Raw genomic sequence first — 21,542 nt, forward strand, 5'->3', positions numbered from 1 at the left:
GCTAGTTGTCAAGGCAATATTAACTTGATCTACTAAAATTGAAAATAATAACAATAATAATAATAATAATAATAATAATAATAATAATAATAATAATAAAAACAATACGTTTAAAAAAACAATTATAAAAATGACAAAAACAACAAAATTGCTAAAAAAAATACTGAAATTAGAAAGAAAAAACTAAATATAAAAATAAAAACAAATTCAAAATATTAATAAAAACTATATTTAGTTGCTGTGTTAAATATATTGTTTTTCATCCAGTATTTATAATTTGTTTTATTTCAGCTTTTTTCAACAACATAAACAAGTCTTTAAATTATTTTTAGCTATTATGTATTATGCATGTAATACATAATATTCCTAATATCAGAATTACTACATATAGTATTAATATATACACACATAATCATTGGTTAAACAGGTTTGAGCATCATATTAAAAAGCTTGACCTGTGCAAAAGTGGCGCTGCTGTCAAATTTGACGTTACGGGACGCTGATGTGAGACATTTGAAAGAGAGTTTAATAAAGCAACAAATAAAACCTAAATTATAGTCCATGTAATTACATCCAATCAAGCATTGCAATTAACTGCAGTCGCATTATTGTGACCATGACAACAGGAAGTACTGTCCTGATATTTCTATGGCAACATAAAGGCACGGGGTGAAGCGAAAGCACTCTGAAAGGCCTCGACTCCATTAAAGCGATGAATCAGGGTTTGCTAAGCCAAATGGATGACGTTCTGGCTCCACGGAAGCATCTGGCATCAGAGTCTGCAGGTGTCCTGCTCCATTTCTAAATGAAATAGCCATTGTTGATTGGCTGTCACTGTAAATCAGCCATCAGCTAAGTTCTTTTTGTCCATTCTCTTTTATGAAGGTTATTTACTCTCCCAAACTAAAAAGGAGAGTGCTTCTCACAAGAGAGAGAGGAAAACAATGGACATCTTGCCTCCGATAGACCCAGCAGAATGGATTAAGGGGGAAAGTCCTCCGGAAAACAAGCAGTCATCAGTCCTGCTGTATGTTTGCTGGGATTTTAAAATAAGAAAAGCATGAGAAAAGCTGTATATGGTGCTGAAAGTTCAGGAAGCTGTGAAAAGGAAGAGGAAGTGAGGGCCATGTGATGTCACTCGTCGCTCTCAACCGCTTCCAGGTTTTCTCACCTCGAGCAGCCGGTCTCCGGCCTTCAGACGGCCGTCCTGGATGGCGGCTCCACGCGGGAGGATGTTCTTCACATATATGGGGGCGGAAGAGCCAATCGGGACGTCTCTGGAGGTGATGCTGAAACCCAAGCCCTCCGGACCTGCAACACAAACACAACAAACAATACATGAGCTAAAGAATATGAATACCGTCTGGGAATATAATTTGACATTTAAAGCTTAGTTTTGAGTTTTAAAATGTCACTTTTTACAGCACATATTTTTATTTATTTATTGTTTGTTTGTTTTATATATTTCAATTTATTTAGAAGTTAACCTTTTATTTTATATATATATATTTTTTTCAGTTTTTATTTTCCTTTTAGTTTGTTTTAAGTAATTTTGTTATGTATTTTTGTTATTTTCATATTATTTCAGTTTTGTAGTTTTTAGTATTTAATTTAATTTATAATTTATTATATATATATATATATATATATATATAGGTTTAATATATTTAGGTTTATTATTTAAATTCAAATTACTTTATATTTAATTAGGTTTATATATATATATTTATATATATATATATATTTAATATATATTTATATATATATATATATATATATCTATATATATAATATATATATATATATATATTATTTTTTTTTTTTTTTTTTTTTTTTTACTTTTTACATTAGTTTTCATTTTTCAGTACTAATAAATTTCTAATGTGCTTGTCATTTTTAAGATTCTTTTATTTTATTATTATGATCATTTTTGAAGATTTATTTTTTATTTCAGTTTCAGTTTTAGTAATTGTAGTACTCAAATGTAGTAGTTTCAGTTATCATATAACCGTATAAAACCAACATCAGTATAAAAAATACATATCTAATAACTTGACAAGTGTTTTAAACTAGACTGTTATAGGATTTTTGTTTTTCTTTATCTTGAACACTCATACACTTTATATATACATTTTTTTTCAGAAAGAAGTCTTTTCTGATCAACAAGGCTTATAAAAAATACAGTAAAACAGTAAAAATTCTTAAATATTATTACAGTTTCAAACAGCTGTTTTCTATGTGAATATATTGTAAACTGTAATTAATTATTATGATCAAAGCTGTATTTTCAGCATCATTACTCCAGTCTTCAGTGTCACATGATCTTCAGAAATCATTCTAATATGATGATTTGCTGCTCAAGAAACATTTCTGATTATTATCAATGATGAAAACAGTTGGTGATGTTCAGTAATATTTCTGTGGAAACTGTGATACATTTTATTTTTCAGGATTCACAGATGAGCAAAGTTCAAAAGAACAGCATTTATCTGAAAAAGAAAACTTTTTAAGGATTAGAAATGTCTTTACTGTAACTTTAGATCAATTTCCTTGCTGAATAAAAGTATTAATTTCTTAATCCTGTTGCAAACATTTCGTGAATTCTATAAATGACAGGGACTGCATATCGTCCGCAGTAAAATTACAGTCCTGCTCAAATCTACTGTATCTAATAACTAATCTGAATCCATCAGACGGGATATTTTTATGTCTTTAAAGGTTATAGAGAAAAAACAGTGTGTTCCATGACCGCCTGTGCACAGAAATACAAATTACACAGGCAAAACCCAAGCATATGGCAACACAGGCCACCCTAATTAAACGTTTCAAACCCATCTGTTTGCGGGGCACAACCGCAGCGTGACTTCAGATTTAGACCTGTGTGTTTCAGAGGCACGCGCTTTACAAATCTAGCGGGGCAGTAACAAGACATGCTTGGGTCGTCATGCCAGCTCCTCCAGAACACATGCTGTAGACATTTGCTTTTCCTCATTGAAAAGAAGGCCAACTCCCTTCAAACCCAGCTCTGAAGGGTCTTGATGTGCGCATGCATCAGGCAAACTGAGCTTTACAGCTCGCCACAGACGTCAGTAAATCCTGGAAAATGTAGTTAGGGGCTCAGACGCGGGGTATGCACAGCAATTTGCTCCCTGTCCACAAAATGACCTTTTTGGGAGTGCCAAATGAATAAGAATAGGCAGATGTAGAAGCGGAGAGAAAGAGTAATGGTCAGGACACAGAAGGATCAGTAAGGTTGACCTTATCATCCCAACAACAGCTGTAATGGTAAAAGAAAAGGCAATGTGGGAGATACAGACTGATAGGCAGGACACGTATTTTTATCTGGAGACACATTTGTAGCCTTCAGGACTGTCTGTGTTCGCTTTCATATCTGGGATAGGTCGTGTTCATGGTTTGTGCCCAAAAAGGGAATTTTTTCGCAATATTAAATATTGTGAAATTAATATTAAACGCAATATTCCGGCATCAAAGCAAGTTTTGCTCAATAAAACAACACTTGTGGTATCATAACACAAAAACAGGGAGTTAAAAAGTGAGGGACAGAATAACGGTCATGTGTACTGCGAATTTTCGCAGGCATAATCCATTCATTTCAATAGAAATTGGTGCTGGAACTTCACATGAGGGTGAAATATTTTAGCAACAGGTTAAAGTCGGTTGTGTTGACTAACTTCCGTGACTTCTCTTCATACATCAGTACACTATTAATCACTATTGGACATTTGCTCATGAAATTTCACCAAAATTTTACTAATGTGATCGAATCTTCACATGAGAAGTGAATTGGGCCATTTTGCAAACGTTAAAATACTGTTTCAGCACAGCTGCAAGGCGAAAACATTTTGCGTGTTAGTATGATTTTAGTGTTAAAAAAAGTTTAATAATCTTTTCTGTGTAGTAATATCATATTTTACAACTTTTTGCTTTGGTAACCCCATGTAATAAACCCTAAAATGACTAAAAATGATTTTATAAAATGATTAGCCACACATTTCTGCTACTAAAAACATTGGCTGAATTCACTTCCGTTATACAGTTACATGTAATTTTTAAACGTTAAAATACTGTTTCAATAGTATGAATTTAGTATAAAATAATGATTTAAACAACATAAAAATTATTACTTAAAGAGATTTAAACAACTTTAAAATTTAAATAATAAACACTTTAACAGAAGAATTAATGTAAGTGATGTAATAATATTTTAAGCTTTACATTTCTGCTCCTCCAAAAATGTACCCCATTTACTTCCACTGCATGTTAAACGCTAAAATATTGTTGCCAATTAGTAAAGTGCTTAGTGGTTTATTTTAGTTTCTGTCTAAATTTATATCCCACATTACAACTTTTTTTGCTATTGCAGTGTAATGTCATAAACTTTAGAATGACTAAAAAATTATGCTGTAAACAACTTTAGGATTTAATAAATTTAAGATATTCCCTACATGATGAGGACAAAATGTCCCCAGAAAATCATTGTCCTAATTGGCACATTTTTTGGTTTCCATGAGGAAAAGAGCTTCTAAGTCATACAGAATTATTTTTTTTTCTTTTAAATCTAAACCTGCAGAAAGTTTCTTGTGAGCTGTAGTTTTAGGTATAGGGTTAGAGTAAAGTTCACATCTACATTTACATTTATGCATTTAGCAAATGCTTTTATCCAAAGCGACTTACAGTGCGTTCTGGCTATACTTTTTTTTACCAATGTGTGTTCCCTGGGAATTGAACCCACAACCTTTTGCGCCGCTCATGCAATGCTCTACCACTGTTTGTACAGTTTGTACAGTAAAAAAAAAACATTATGTCTATGGAATGTGCCAATAAAGCATGGAAACCGGTGTGTGTGTGTGTGTGTGTGTGTGTGTGTGTGTGTGTGTGTGTGTGTGTGTGTGTGTGTGTGTGTGTGTGTGTGTGTGTGTGTGTGATAATGAACATTATGCCACAAATGCCCTTTACTGAGCTTAACCGGTACTGAAACTCCCATGTTCCAAAGAACACAAGCCTGCCGCAGCATGAGCTGGTGCTGCTGGTCTGGGGTCAGTAGCTGTGCTGTTCTCTGAATGGTTTATGTTTGTTATGGTGCTCAGCTAAATGTTCCAAGACGTACAGCCACAGCCGGCAGAAGTGACGCCAGAGTCAATAACAGGCCTGTGAGGCTATCAAAACCCCACCTGATGCCTCTGCAGGATAATTACTACAATCAAACTTTGGGCCATTAGGACATTCAGCTGTTAACGGCTTACAATCAAGTGATTACAGGGATGGAACACTAATAGCCCCACACTAATTAATCATGCATGTGGCCCGGGCTACTTTCAGGGTTTTTTCCATTGATGTGTTTTTTTTTTTTTTGGATTATGTGAGAGAAAGATAATTTAAAAATGTTGTCTATGTGACTGTGCCAAAGTCTTAAAGTTTAAAAAAAATCAAGCAATGTAAGGCAGTACAGAAAATTACAGCTTAAGGAAGAAATTAGGAAAATGTTCTCCGCAATGCATTAATTTATGAGGGCTTGAGAGAGAAAGCAGGAGGAAAAGACAAATGAGAGCAGACAGTGTGGTCTTAGACCTCTTAGAATACTATTTTAAGATTATCATAACAAAAAAAGACAAATGGACTAATGGAAGGAGGAGGAAGACTCTTTAAACGATTGAAGCTCCAGTGTGGGAACAGAAAAATCCCACATCCACATAGCAGAGAGAAAAAAAAAAAATTTGGAAGATTGTTTATACGGTTTGGGATCAGGTGTGGGAACAGAAAAATCCCACATCCACAGACTAGGGTATGGGGATAATATAGGGGAATAAATTGGTATATTTATTATTATTTTTATTTTTTTTTTTTTTTTTTTTAAAATAAAGATGTGGGGTTTGTGTGTCATTGAGGTGTTAAATTACAGAAAGAATGTCATTACGATGGCAGTATATAATAAACCATTATTATAAAAATATTAGTAAAAGATAGTTGATATGGTAATAGAGTTAACATATAACTAAGGAACACAACATCAAGCATTTAAATTCAACATGAAAAGAGTTGGAAAAAAGCTGGGGATAGACCTTAAAACAAGAGGTGAAGGAGGCATAAAATATAATTTTACACTACATTTTTACTGATGTGTTTAAAAAAGACTATTAAAAACACCAAATGTGAGCTATTCACTGCTACAGTCGCTTGAGCAGAATGAACCTTGAGTATAAACAGCATCAGATGCATTATTTTATTTCAGCAGCGCACCTGTCACTGAATAAAACTTGAATTTCATATAAAGACAACACTGTTTTTTTATTTGTTGGTGGTAAAGTGCCCAGAACAAATAAATCTCTCCGCTGGCACAGACGTGTTGAAGCCAATCTGAGAGAGCTCTGACAGATTAAAGAGGCTCGACGAGGGTCAATATTTCCAAAACTCACTACAAACGGGACGAAACCAGAGAGCGCATCAGCTTCCAGGTGAAGTCCCGGGCGGAGAGCAAGCCTTCGGTGTTTGTACTGTAAACGCTGAAGGCTCCCGCAGACCTGCTGTATTTAGCCTGTAACCCAAGCTCTTCCAGACACAGTCCTCTCAGCTCAGTCCAGCACACATGCAAGAACCGCAGCGCTCAACATCTGCTGCATCACAGCCAGAAACACTGTCTCCCTCCCTCTAGCTCTGCCAATCACAGAGAGAGAAGATGAAGATGGACTGATAGTGAAGAGCGGCATTCGTGTTTGGATTCAGGGCTACACAAGTGTTTCCAAGAGAGGGCTTCTAGTCAGGACTGTATTGTATTATAAGTTGGATATTATAGTATATTGTAGTATCAGGTGGATTTCTGCATATTATGCAAGCTTTTATAGCTGATATTACCCACAACCCATTGAAGTATAAAGGAGTTTGTAACTATATATGTTCAACAACTTGAGTGTATAAAAAAAAAAACACAGTGCTATCACAGCACTTTTTAAATGCCTGAACATAAAATTTAAATAAGAAATCTTAAATAAACAATTTTAGCTAGATACGTTAACTATTAAAACTGAACCTAAAACTATTAAAAAATAAATAAATAAATAAAAATGGTAATGAATAAAAAAAAATTATAATAATAAAAAAATAATAATAATAATAATAATAATAATAATTTAAAAAAAAACTTGGACATTGGAAATTTGAAATGCTGCCTTGGCAACTATTATTAATATTATTATTTGAATTATTATTATTATTATTATTATTATTATTATTATTATTAATTCTTTCTTTAAGTATTAAAAAAAAACTTTAAAATAATAAAAAATAAATAAAAATTATTAAAACATATGTACTTCGTTTTCACAAGATGTTATTTAACTAGGACGCATCCCAGTACTATGACAATACTAGATACTGTGAGGACTGTCAGTCTACTCACTTCTATGAATATTACAGCCCAAAAAGTGCTACAAACACCTGAGAGACGCTCCAGCATGCGACAGGCTGCGTGTCAGACTCCAGCTAAAGACTCCCTCTTTCACCCGCGGTTGTCTTTTCAATTAAAGGCTAGCGTGGCGTACGCCTGCCCACCCCAACCCACTCCATATTTCACACTGTGCTGAAGCCCGGCCCATTTGTTGTCAGGATTTAATTGTGTCTTTCCCGCTCGCTCTCCTGCTGCGTCAACCTAAGAGATGCCACTGAGACAAGCCCACTGACAAATAAACTTCTTTTTGCTCTTTCATTTAAACACGCTGGAGCGTGTGATTACGACATCGCTAAAACAAGGACATGGTGACAAAGAGGGGAGGGAACATAGCATCAGAGAAACAGAAAGTTTTGTGGCTTTTCGTTCTAGTATTTTCTTCTCAAAAGCTGCTGCTAATGGAGATCAGAGGCTGCTGCATAAGCAGTAACAGATATTCCTCACACGTCTTGGTTTATGCATAAACATGCGTCTGTTTGAGTCTGTTCGAGCGTGTTTGTCGTATCTCTGACAGACATTTCCAGTTCTCCCGCGGTGTGAAATGCTGAGACGCGGCTGCCATGCAGAACCAATGGGATTTGGAGCCGTACGTGAGTCTGAGAGGAAGCTGCATCTGCACTTCCTGACAATAGCAGATAGAGTCCTTTGAAGTACTAACTGCATTAGTTACACAATGTTAGTCGCTACAGCGGAAAAGATACACTGCCATTCGCACAGATATCATCAGCTATTAAAACAGCAGAAAATACAGCCAACTTCAGAGGAAAACAAACAAATAAATAAATAAATAAATAAATGCATGTTGTACGCTATTTTTTAATGCTAGGGCAACAAGATCTCTCGTGCAAGTGTATTTCTCACATTTTCACTTCAGTGGTCAAAAGCATCTGGACCTGCAGTCTAATTAAAGATTTTGGTTATTTCAGTCTTGACAGAATTGTGTGCTTCTGAATTTGTTCCAATTTGATCATTGTTAATGGTTTTAAAATTAAAGAACAAGCATGTATGAGTGTGGGGTCATATTCTATTGGCCATATCAGTGTTATTGCTAACTTAAACTAAAACTAGTAAAAATCGTTGTTGTTAATTGAAATAATGTTGGATATAATGCCGGAAAAAATGCTTAACAATAATAATAATAATAATAATAATAATAATAATTTTAATATATATTATATATATATATATATATATATATATATATATATATATATATATATATATTTAAACATTTAGTCATTTAGCAGTTGCTTTTTCCAAAGCGACTTACAAATGAGGACAATTGTTTAAAAATCAAAAAACAACAAAAGAGCAATGATATATAAGTGCTTTATATATATACATAAACAAAGGGCAAAACATTAGTTTCTTTCTGAAAAACTGTGGCAGCTAACAGTATAAGTTGAGGTACTAAAATGACTTGAACACTGAAATGAATTAAATTAAAGCTAAACACATTAGTTAAAAAATGAATAAAAGTGACAGAAGCACATATCAAAATTACTAAAACTTTAATTATAATGAAAACTGAAATTATATAATGTATATAAAATACAAAATTTTAATAATTAATAATACATAAACAATAAAATATTACAAATAATACTGGATTTTCTGGATATATACAATAATATTTTATTGTTTATTTATCTATTTATTTGTTTATTTTAAAACAATATTAAGACTTGTTTTTCAGAGAGAAACTAATGTTTTGCCCTTTGTTTATATATGTGTGTGTGTGTGTGTGTGTGTGTGTGTGTGTGTGTGTGTGTGTGTGTGTGTGTGTGTGTACGTGCGTGTGTGCATCTGTGTATAGATATAGATATAGATAGTTTAATTAGATGTTGCTTTCAGCTAGAGTAGCAATAAGACACGCCTAAGACACAAGCAAAGCACTGCATATTTGAAAAAGCCTACAAATCACATCTGGGCTAACGCTCTACCAAATCTGACAAAGTGGGCTATTTCAATTAACAGGTAAATGTACTCGTATGAAAGGTCATGTTACCGTGAAGCGCTGTGAGTCAGTATGATGAGACTTGAGTAACCGTACCTTTCCTCAGCTGGATGTTGAACTTGCGGCCGATCTTTTTAGAGTAGCCCAAAGAGGAGGCAGCGCTGGTGGGTCTGGAGGACTGGATGGAGCCCGGTGGGGTCCTGTTTGATGTGTTTGCAATGTGTGGTAACATGGGATAGCCCAGGGTCGAGTCGGCTCTGGACATTCTCAGTGGACTGTAGTCGACACCTCCTCCCACCAGACTGGCCCTGTCCCTGGGGCCCGGAGCAGCCTGAAGGCCCAGTTCATTCTGAGATAACAGCTCGTATTGGGCTTTCTTCACTGCTGGAACCACATGAAACAGGATGAGTGGAGTACGCATAGCCTGTCTGAACAAATTCTGGGCCCTGAGGGGAGAGAACAGCACACACACACACACACACACACGTTTCAGTAAGGATGTATCTCATTGTGAATTACTGAACAGGCTCATCCTAACTACTGCGATTGTTAAAAGCAAAGCAGATGCAGAGGTCAAAAGGTTGCCTTGCTTTATCATTGGCTAATTGTACTAGTACAGTTGGAAACAAGGTTAATTCACGTTATCTGCCATTTCCATAATCGCAAAGCCTTGGGGAGGAAGCAGTGAAACGTATTAGAGGCAGAAAGCAGGATCTGTTTTCATAAGTGTGCCACATGGAGGACAAAAACAGCAGTCCATCAGACCTGCAAGATATGGCAAAAAGGAAAACCTGGATGTCAAATAAATATATAACAGATCTAGTTATGATATATATAATGGAGTAGTTCATAATTAACTTATGTAGATTAGAAACACTGAAATTCTGAATGCATAGAATGAGGTGATTTTATTAACTCTTTCCGTGTCTTCACTGTTGTACACTAGGGGGCGCTATTACGCATTTCCTGAATGAGTCCACAATCTCCCGATCAAAAACACAGGCGAGGAAGATGCAGAAAAGAGCGATCTCATATGTAAGCAGATGCATATGGAAAATAATGCAATCATTAATAATAAACAGCATATAAATGAAAACTGCCTAATGTTAGCGAGTAAAATGGTGATCCCGGATGTAGTAAAGGATGCTTTGGGGGTGTTGATGGAAACAATCTGCTGCATCTATGCTTTGATCAACAAACTGAATATGATCCAAATGTAGTCTTTGATAAAAACGTGATTTTATCAGCTTTTTGATCAAAATGTTGCCTTTTTTTATGAAACTACATTCAAGTGTTGATAAAAAAAAGAAAGCTTGAAGCCAAAATAAAACAGACATTTTTTTTTTTTTTTTTTTTGTTAAAAGCAGAGGCTCTGTTCTTTATTTTAAGGTATTGCATGTTCAGATATTCATACAACAAAATATTATGGAGGCCATGACATTTTTGTGAAAATGATCAAAAATGTTGGTGGTGGAAGTGTTAAAGCAATAGTTCTCCCAATAATAATAATAATAATTATAATAATATAATAATAATGCATGTTACATTCCGTATTATTCATAATAATAATAATAATAACAAAATAAAATATCTATGGCATAGTATGACTTACTACCATTCAGTTTGGGGTGACGATTTTTTTAAATGTTTTTGAATTCTCTTTCAAGGCAGCATTTATTTTTCAAAAGTACAGTAAAAACAAATAGTGTGTTTTTTTTTTAAACAGTGTTTTCATTATCAAAAATGTTGGTGTTATATCTGTTCAAATATAATTTATTTTTTTAGTGTAATTACTCCAGTCTTCAGTGTCACATGATCTTCAGAAATCATTCTAATATGCTGATTTGCTGCTCAAGAAACATTTCTGATTATTATCAATGTTGAAAACAGTTGTGCTGCACAATATTTTTGTGGAAACCTTAGAACAGCATTTATAAAAGTTCAAAATTTAAAAGTCTTTACTGTTATTTTTGATCATCATCGCTGGAAAAAATAAAAATAAAAATCTGACTAAAAAGTTTTGAATGGTACAACAATTTTGTCTGAGGGAGAATTTCATTTATTCACTTTTTTCATGCATCTTGATGTAGAAAACTTGAAATTATATAAGCAAGAGCAAAAGCTATGGAAAAAGCAGAAATAAACATTTAAAATTTCAGTCTATTCCTCACATAAAGCAATCCTGTGACTTCAGAAGACTTGAAATACAGTGCACAAGTCACCACTTTTATGCTTTTTTTTTAAGGTTTAGAGATTGGAAGCTGCAGTCACCATTTACATTCCATTATATGGAATGGAGTTTAAAACAACATGAGCCTGAGTAAACCCTGCCAGAATCTCCATTTTTTAGTGAACTATGGCTGTAAACACCCCCAAAAAATCCAAGACAAGCACATCGGAAATACAGGTTAATGCTGCTATTTTGCATATAGATAGTTTGACCCAGAAACTTAAACCCAACACAAGACCACGAAACAGCAGAGGAACACGAGCTCGACAGTCGTATACGTCGCTGTTTACTCCTTTAACATAAGAAACATCAGAGTGAGTTATTTCCGTCTCAATAAACTCTTCATTAAATCAATCTCTGAAACTAGACAGCAAATAGAGCCTCACTTTAGGGACGCCCAACTATTGTTATGCAAATGTAGCCCCGCCCTCCCCCAAACGAACGAGCAGACGAGCGAAGCGGTGACACACAGCTAATCATGCGACTCCCTCTGTCTGACTGAATAATAAATGGCTCCATCAACTCACCATTACATTGCGTTAGATCAACCGCTGATAAATATTTACCCATGCAACCAATCCAATAAGATTAGAATATCGTTATGAATTATAACTCCACGTGGAGCACAATCAAGAAACAGAGGGAGAGAGAGAGAGAGTGAGATAAAGAAAACATCGGTCTGTATGAATCCAGCAGCTGTGAGAGAAAAAAAGACGACAACGCAGTTGCAGATTAAACAAGTTACTCTCTTGTGAATTGACTTTACAAGCATGGAAACCGCAAGTTTGTTTACAGATAACGAACATATCGAATCGATTTGTCAAACGCACTAAAGGGACAGCAATATGCACGAGAACAAAAGGATGTAATATCTAAAATGTATTATGCTCACATTATCTACCTGATGTGTATGTAATTCGCAAGGTCGTGTTCAATCCTTGACCCTGTTGGGTTTGTGTATTTGCACTAGCGGCGAAAGCCCGCACATATATAAGGTCTCATGCAAAAAAAATAGCAGAGCAATTAAAACATAATAACGCTTTGGGACACTGGGGAAATTAACTTGTGGTGTTGGGTTTGTGTAAGCGGACTGAAGGATGTATGTAAATTAGTTTTAGATGAGATTATGAATTATCCCACAGCTGTGCCTTTTCCAGTGTTGGGGGTAACCCATTACAAGTAACATGAGTTACGTAATCAGATTACTTTTTTCAAGTAACTAGTAAAGTAACGCATTACTTTTCAATGAGTAACTTTTTTAAATAAGTAACGCCAGTTACTGAAAGCTCTCCTGTCCCCATGTTGAGAGAAATCGGGAGTAAGATATTACTTTAGTAATAAATGGGAACATGCATTAATTCATCTCACTCACTCACTCACAAAAAAAAAAAAAAAAAAAAAAAAAAAAAAAAGATTTAGTTTTCGTAAAAATTATTAAATAAATTTAATAGAAAATTATAATATTTATTTTAGATGCAATAATTAAATATGTTAAACAATACGAATATCCTTTATTTATTTATTTATTTAATCCCATTTATTAACCAATCTGCTGCTGACCTTCGATGATCCAATTCAACCATACTAATAAACAAAAATTACACAAGATAAACTAACATTTGTTCTTCTTTTTTTCTTTTTTTTTTGCTGAAGAGTGTTAAACTTTATTCTTCTGCGTTCTACTGTACAGACGTGAATTTACATTCCCTTCAGCCTGAGGCTTTCAGTGCGAAAGGGCTTTAACATTTGCCAAAAATCTAACTTTTTATATTAAAAGCACACAAGCAAGCCCAGCCCAGATTTAAATAGTAACGCAAAAGTAACGTAACATTAATGTCAATATAAATTAACTATGTAACATATTTAGTTACTTTTATAGAAAGTAACGCAACATTGTAATGAATTACTTTTAAAAGTAACTTTAATGTGGATAAATGTGGAAAGAAACTCCACCTGCATGCGATATTCTCATCTTTTCTCCAGATTACATGTAATCAGTTGCTCCCCAGCTCTGAAGGTGGGTTCTTTTACATTAGTTTATATGCTCATGTAATCAAGAACTTTAATGTGGATAAATGTGGAAAGAAACTCCACCTGCATGCGATATTATAATATTTTCTGAATGTTTGATGTAATAGGTTTGATACCCAGATCTTTGGGTGGGTTCTTTTACATTAGTTTTATCCCCCACTGGGGTGGTACCTTTTCAAAATGCGAAACACAAAGGACCGCCCCAGTGACAGCTTTGTACCTTTTTTTCACGAGTCTGAGAATTTACATTACATTGGCTGAATGCCTGATGCACAAGATGAGAAAACACGCATGTTTCGTGTCACTTTATTTGTTTGTGTGATTGTGATCTGATTGGTTGAATTCCATGTGATTTAATTGAGATGCGTCTGTTTCATTTTTTTTAAGTGATTTAATTTAATCGTTAATCATTTATGGTTAAATGATTAACAAATCCAAACCTGCCTGGCACCATGTGAAAAATATAATTGCCCCCTAAATCTAATAACTGGTTGTGCCACCCTTGGCAGCAACAACTGCAATCAAGCATTTGTGATAACTGGCCATGAGTCTTTCACATCGCTTTGGAGGAATATTGGTTCACTCTTCTTTGCAGAATTGTTTTAATTCAGCCTCACTGAAGGGTTTTCGAGCATGAATGGACTGTTTAAGGTCATGCCACAGCATCTCAATCGGATTTAAGCCCGAACTTTGACTCTGTCACTCCAAAACCTTAATTTTGTTTTACTTGAGCCATTCTGAGATGGACTTGCTGGTGTGTTTGGGATCATTGTCCTGCTGCATAACCCAAGTGTGCTTGAGCTTGAGGTCACAAACTGACGGCTGGACATTCTCCTTCAGGATTTTCTGATAGAGAGCAGAATTCATGCTTCCATCAATTATGCCAAGTCATCCGGGTCCTGAAGCTGCAAAGCAGCCCCAGACCATCACACTACCACCATGTTTGCATGTTTGAATGTTGGTTTATACCAGATGTAATGGGACACACACCTTCCAAAAAGTTTAACTTTTGTCTCATCAGTCCACAGAATTTTTGCCTAAAAGTCTTGGGGATAATCAACATATTTTTTGGCAAATGTGAGACAAGTCTTTGTGTTCTTTTTGGTCAGCAGTGGATTTTGCCTTGGAACTCACCCATGGATGCCGTTTCAGGCCCAGTCTCTTTTATTATTGTTGAATCATGAACACTGATCTTAATTGAGGCGAGTGAGGCCTGCAGCTCTTAAGATGTTGTTCTGGGTTCTTTTATGAGCTCCTGGATGAGTCCAACTCCTGGGAAGGTTCACCACTCTTCCAAGTTTTCTCCATTTGTGGATAATGGCTCTGACCGTGGTTTGCTGGAGTCCCAAAGCCTTAGGAATGGCTTTATAACCCTTTCCAGACTGATAGGTGTAAACTATTTGGTTTCTCATCTGTTCTTGAATTTCTTTAGATTGTGGCATGATGTGATGCTCTTTAAGCATGCTTCACTTTATCAGACAGGTTATATTTTAAGTGACTTCTTGATTCAACAGGTCTGGCAGTAATCAGGATGTGACTAGTGAAATTAACTCAACTTTATAAAATAATGTTCTTAATCATAGTTCTTTCATGATTTAACAGGAGGGGGCAATTACTTTTTTATGTAGGGCCAGGTTGGTTTGGACAGCTTTTTTTCCTTAATAAATGAAATCCTCATTTAAAAACCGCTTTTATATTTACTTGCATTATCTTTGTGTAATATTACAATTTGTCTGATGATCTGAATATTTTAAGTGTGACAAATATGCAAAAAAAAAAAAAAAAAAAAAAAAACTGGAAGGGGGCAAAATCTTTTTCACGGCACTGTATGCATCTGTTTACATACGCTATCACTTTTTTGTGCTTCTTCTTTACAGTGTTTTGATCCAGAGATTCTGTACTCTTTCAGAAGATGTGTAATAGCGTCTCCTAGTGTATAACAGTGAAAACACAGAAGATTCCTTCAATGGCGGGGAAAGAGTTTGTCTGATTGTGGGTGGACATAAGTTCATATATTCAACTAGATAAAAAAATAAAAAATAAAAATAAAAGTTTGTCAAGGCAAACTTTGAATTTGAAAAAAAGTTTGAAAAATTTTGAAGATTGAAGATTTTCAGTTTGAAGTAGTGTGAAATTTAAAGTTTATACAAAGTTTGAATGTTTTGAAGGCAATGCAGTCTATCAGAAAAACAGATAGTACGGTTATCGTACTGCACGAACCTTCAAGGAAATCAAGAAAGATTTGTAATCAACCTTACGATAACCTCTACTGCATCTGATCCACGAACAACTTCTGTAAACTTTAAACAGAGATGTTATTCTGTGTTTAGTTAGAGAGAGAGGCGAGATGAAAGGCTGATAGCAAGGCTTTCAAAGCTCTGAGGATGACTGAAAGCTCATGAAAGTGTGGAAAGACAGAGAGGTTGAAGGATGAAGCGTGAAGACGGTCTCTGTGTCTCCTCCAGAGAGGGGCTTACTGTTCAAATCGGATGTTGCGCAGGTCTGTGTTATTAATCCGGACGATACAGTCGTTCTCCTGGAACAGAGCTTCCCGCTCCGCCTTCCCGCCCCTCTCCAGCCTCTTCACTAACAAGCCCAGCGTCCTGGAACAGTCACAGCAGATATTAGTGACATTGAGCTCAGTGTCAGCGCTGTTCTCAGATCAGCTACACCACACATTACTGTCAGAGCCTGACACAGACGCACAGCTTCAAACAGGCATGATCTAACACTGAACACACAGTTAGCTTCAGTTTAATGGCATTATGCAATCAATGTATTTAAACACACTGTACAAGCAGTTTTGAGGATATTTTGAGGAATCAGACGCCCCTGGAGCTCAGAGTGCTACAAATATTTACTATGGTAAACACAGCTTCCGCAAAAATACCCGTTACTACAATTATTATAACTTCTGAACATGTCAAGAAATTAACACTGTGATTTCTTTAAACAGCCTCAGAAGCTTTCAGAATTCAGAATGAAATTATTGTTGTTATTATTATTATTATTAATAAAATATAAATAATATAAATGATTAACTATATGACTATTATTAAAATATTAATTACTTCACTTATAGTACAGTAACACAATTAATTAATATGGCATCTCCTTTAAAAATGTTAAGAAGCTTTCCTAATTTCTGTAAATCAGCCTTCAATAAAAATAATAATATTATTTATTATATGTGTGTGTGTGTGTGTGTGTGTGTGTGTGTGTGTGTGTGTGTGTGTGTGTGTGTTTGTTTGTGATATTTAATATTATCAAGTAGTAGTATTTTGGTGGAAACTATAGTAATCATGGTAAATGCTTGTAAAACACAAAACTACAAAAATTTTATTCAACACAATCAAAAAAACAAACCTGTGTGTCCTCTGCATCCTTTCATGAAAATATCAGCCAGTCAAGAACAGTATATATATATATTTCATATTCAAAAAGGATTAAAGAAAGGATAAGAGTTAGTGATAGACGGCACCGTGTCACCTTTATCAAATCTAGAAACAAGTACTGTAAAAAAGAACACAGATCCCATTGATCTTGAGCTTTTGAGAAGTTTTCTGTTCCTGGCGGCTCTCTTTCAACTCAATACATCAAAAAAGTACTTTCTGAACTTAAGCCACCTTTGGCCATATGGATTTTTTGGCACGGTTCGCAGACCTGCTGTGGTTTCGGATTCAGAGCGCTGCGGCCCCTAATCTACAAACCCTGAGATGCAATCATGTGAAATGCAGCGTCGCATTTGATGGGTTTAAAAAAGCATATAGAAGATTCTGATATAAATAGAGCTTATGAAGTCGTACGCTCCCTGAGGCCTGAGTCTGTCACATCAGCAATCTTCAACAGCAAACTTTCACTAAAACTAAAACAATACATTAATATTAACAAAGTTTAGGAGCATAAGTGTGTGTGTGTGTGTGTGTGTGTGTGTGTGTGTGTGTGTGTGTGTGTGTGTGTGTGTGTGTGTGTGTGTGTGTGTGTGTGTGTGTGCGCGTGCTGATGGCAGCAGGCAGGAAATAGATTGTTTAAATGCACAGACAGCAGAACCTGGCTTGAATAGGTGATGTGAGTGAAGGAACAAATAAAGCATAAATACTTTGACTGAATCTGCTGGAGAAACAGACAGATGGACGAATCTATAGATCAAACCCTTCTTTAACAGAACAAACTGTGCAGCAGACAGCTGTGGTGGGTTTGAGTGCAGAGTTTGGCTGTGGTGAGTCTATGGTGTGGTCTTGTGAAGTAATCACACAGCTCGCACTTTGTCTTCATGATCTTGATGCAGAGCAGCTGTGGGGAAGAGCGAGGATCAGTTCAGCTCCCACAGGACTGATGGACAATCTGTAGAGGCTCATTAGTCATTCATTTAAAACAGAGCCTTTAGGTGTGGTCACTCTGAACTTCTAAATGACTTCAAAACACGCAACAAATATGTCCAACAGGATGTGCACTTGATGACCAACATTAATGCAAAATATTAACATTGAGCATGCAAGATATATCATTAAGCTACGGTATAATAAATCAACACTAATTAATGTATTTGCAATTAGATATGTAATTGTGTATCAGCATTTCCCTTGTTTTGTTTTTTAACATTTATTTTTTCACTTCATCTTTTAAAAAGCTAGACATGCTGTTAAATGATCTCGACATAATTATGCATTTTTTTATTTTATTTTTTTTGGTACCGTACACTATATTGCAGTCATGCCTACATTTACTTGTAGCATTTTAACCTTATTTTGGGGGGTTTTAGTTTTTTGGTGTTTAATTTGTTTTATTTATTTAGACAAACTAATTCATTTAAATTTAATTTTGGCCATTTAATTAAATTGTGGTTATCAGTCATAATGTGAAATCGAATCTTTACACAATTTTTCAATTCTTCATTTTAGGGCAATACAGTGTTGCAATGCTTAAATTCAAGGGCTATAACGTCTAATTTTAGTTCTTAGTGTTTAATTTTTTTCATTTATTTAGACAGAATGGTAATCTTAACATCAGTTATTGGTCAAATGATTGACGAGAAATTGAATAACTCATGCCTAATTAAAACATACTATATTATCTGTGACAAGTTCAGTCATAACGTGAAATCAAATCTTCCAATGAAGTATTTTTTTTTTCATATTGTACAATGCAATGCTTTGATGCTTCAATTGACTTACAGCATTTAAAGGGACACATTTTTAGTGTTTTATTTTTCATTTATTTAGACAGAATGGTAATTTTAACATTTCAACAATCTGAATTTCAAGGCTTTCCTGATTTGCATACTACCTGCCCTAAATAGTTTGCAAGATAATTATATCTCAGTACTTGCAGAGATATATATATATATATATTATATATATATATATTATATATAATGTATATCAAATCATATATATATATATATATGATAATAAGGATACAGCCTATGTATATATATATATATATGATAATTAGGATACAGCCTATGCAACACATCTATGCAAGTATCCCTCATTATATAATTTGACAATACTTTTTGATGGCTTTAGCATAAGCAGAGTCGCCGTCTCATGAGTGACGGCCCAGAGGACTCAGCGAGAAGGAGACCACCTGTTCTTATCCACTGTCTTTAATTAAATAACAGCGCAATCAGGATCCATTTATGCCGAGCAATTAGACCCTGCCTTGTTTGCTGTGAACGCTGGTCATGTGATCAGATCTCGTTACTGGAGTCGCGTTTCTGCAAGACTCTGTGCCTAAGTAATTTTCTGAGATGTCACACACTTCACGCTGTCGGCAGAGAGAAGACGCTGGTCATTTCAGAAGCTGATACTCTGAGCCATTGCCATTACCTCCATGCCCTCTATCAAGATGCTAATGAATTAACATTCACCACCTCCCACCAATCACACGAGACGATCTGATGAAGTCGTTACGGACGTGTTGCTGAGGAAGTGTGCCATTGTGTTTTCTGAGTGTAATTGACAGTTCTGATTAGATATTAACTAAAGTATCAGATGTGGGACAATTTACAACCCTGAGATTCATTCAAGGACACAAAGACAAGGACAAACTGCTCCAGAATGTGAGAAGAAAAAAATGTGTAAAAATGTATGAAAAGATGCACACATCCACACTTATATAGCAGGCTGTGTAATAACGGTTAAAGAGTTTATGATGATGATGATGATAATAATAATAATAATAATAATAATAATAGTAATAATAATAATTATTATTATTTATTTTTAAATGTGCAATAACTACTATTTATAATCTTACACACTGACACAATGATATCGACAACAACAGATAATTATTATTATTATTATTATTAATAATAATAATAATAATAATAATAATAATAATAATAATAATAATTTAAATGTTCAAAATCTAATATTCAGAACCCAGTTCTAAATAGTATCCCATTCATTATTTTCAATAAATCACACAATAAGAACCACAATAACAGAGATTATTATTATTATTATTATTATTATTATTAATAATAATAATAATGTTCTGTCGTTGTAGTTATTATTGTCAACATTTTTAAATATTAGTTATTGAAAAAAGTTTATTTAAAAATTATTATTCTTATTATTCTTATTATTCTTATTATTATTATTATTATTATTAATGCTCTGTTATTGTAGCTATTATTGTGTCATTATGAAGGATTGTCCTTGAAAGACTGGGTTACTATTTAGAATGGGTTCTAAATATTACTTTTTGAACATTTAAAAATAAAATTTATTATTATTATCATTATTATTATCATTATTAAACCTAGTGTGGCTATCCTTTTATATACTGAAACTTAACAATCAAAGAGTTTTATTTTATTTTTATTTATTTATTTTATTGGGGGGGCGGGGGGTCTGGCATTCATTTCATAAACCAGCATCAAATTAGGTCTAATAAACAGCTCTCTGAAAATCCCTTTATAGTCGTCACTGACTAAATTAAAAAAAAAAAAAAAAGATCATTCATTTGCACCTCCCTTTTATCATTTTGCATTTCTTACCAGAGCTGACCTTGGCTGTTGTGAATGACCAATAATATGGATGAGCTTTTAGTCAGATTGGGTGAAGCAGTTTAGACGAATTGACTTGGCCAGATTGAGGCTTTTCTTGTTGTAATAAAGCTACCTAATTTATTCAATGCCATGCCCCGTGTCCCCTTTGTCCTTCTGGAGGGGCGCAGAGTGTTTAGCAGAGTCCCATTCTGTTCTTTCTGTGTCCTTATAGAGAATCAGAGCTTTGCTTTCATTATTCAGCTGGAAAATGTGGTTATAGAAGTTGCAAACTTGTTCAAGAGGAGCCCACTCGAGAGAGTGCCATACTGTCAATACGTGCTTGAGGAATGATGAAAAACAACCTTAAATGGATGGTACATGCTGGGGAATAAAAGTCAACTTCTGCATAGACACGTTGAGGGAAACTTGTCAAGATATGAGAGAAATTTGAAGGATGCAGAGGACACAGCTGAGGATTACAGGCAAGAGCTGCTTGGAAACACAAGTCTTAAAGGGATAGTTCACCCATAAATTAACATTTGCTGTTTATTTACTCACCTTCAGGCAATACAAGATGACAATAGGTGACTCTTTCACTTCTTCAAAACAGTAAAGAAGATTTTTAGCTGAAACCATGGCTGTTGGTGATTCATAAAATGCAAGTTAATGTTTTTTTGATTAATTTAATGTAAGTTAATGAATGTTAAAAATAAGACCCCTGACCATTATTTACGGCATTATTACCTGTAACCTCAGGCAAACAGGGAAAATTGATCACTAGTTCATTTATGTAATCACACAATGATGAAATATATACACAATTAAATTATTAAAGAACCCAACAATTATGTGAAACATGGAT

The 21,542-nt window shown here is 34.6% G+C and overlaps 1 protein-coding gene across 1 annotated transcript in view; it reads right to left on the minus strand.

The window, feature by feature from the left end:
• The window catches only part of pard3aa (par-3 family cell polarity regulator alpha, a), a 426,774-nt gene that overhangs the window by 207,970 nt on the left and 197,262 nt on the right, over window positions 1-21,542 (minus strand). Inside the window, 3 exon segments of the mRNA XM_042714045.1 lie at window positions 1,172-1,311; window positions 9,516-9,865; window positions 16,158-16,283. Coding sequence (XP_042569979.1) covers window positions 1,172-1,311; window positions 9,516-9,865; window positions 16,158-16,283 — 616 coding nt within the window.

The sequence above is a fragment of the Cyprinus carpio genome, chromosome A24, assembly GCF_018340385.1.
Source record: "Cyprinus carpio isolate SPL01 chromosome A24, ASM1834038v1, whole genome shotgun sequence".
Classification (NCBI taxonomy): Eukaryota; Metazoa; Chordata; class Actinopteri; order Cypriniformes; family Cyprinidae; genus Cyprinus; species Cyprinus carpio.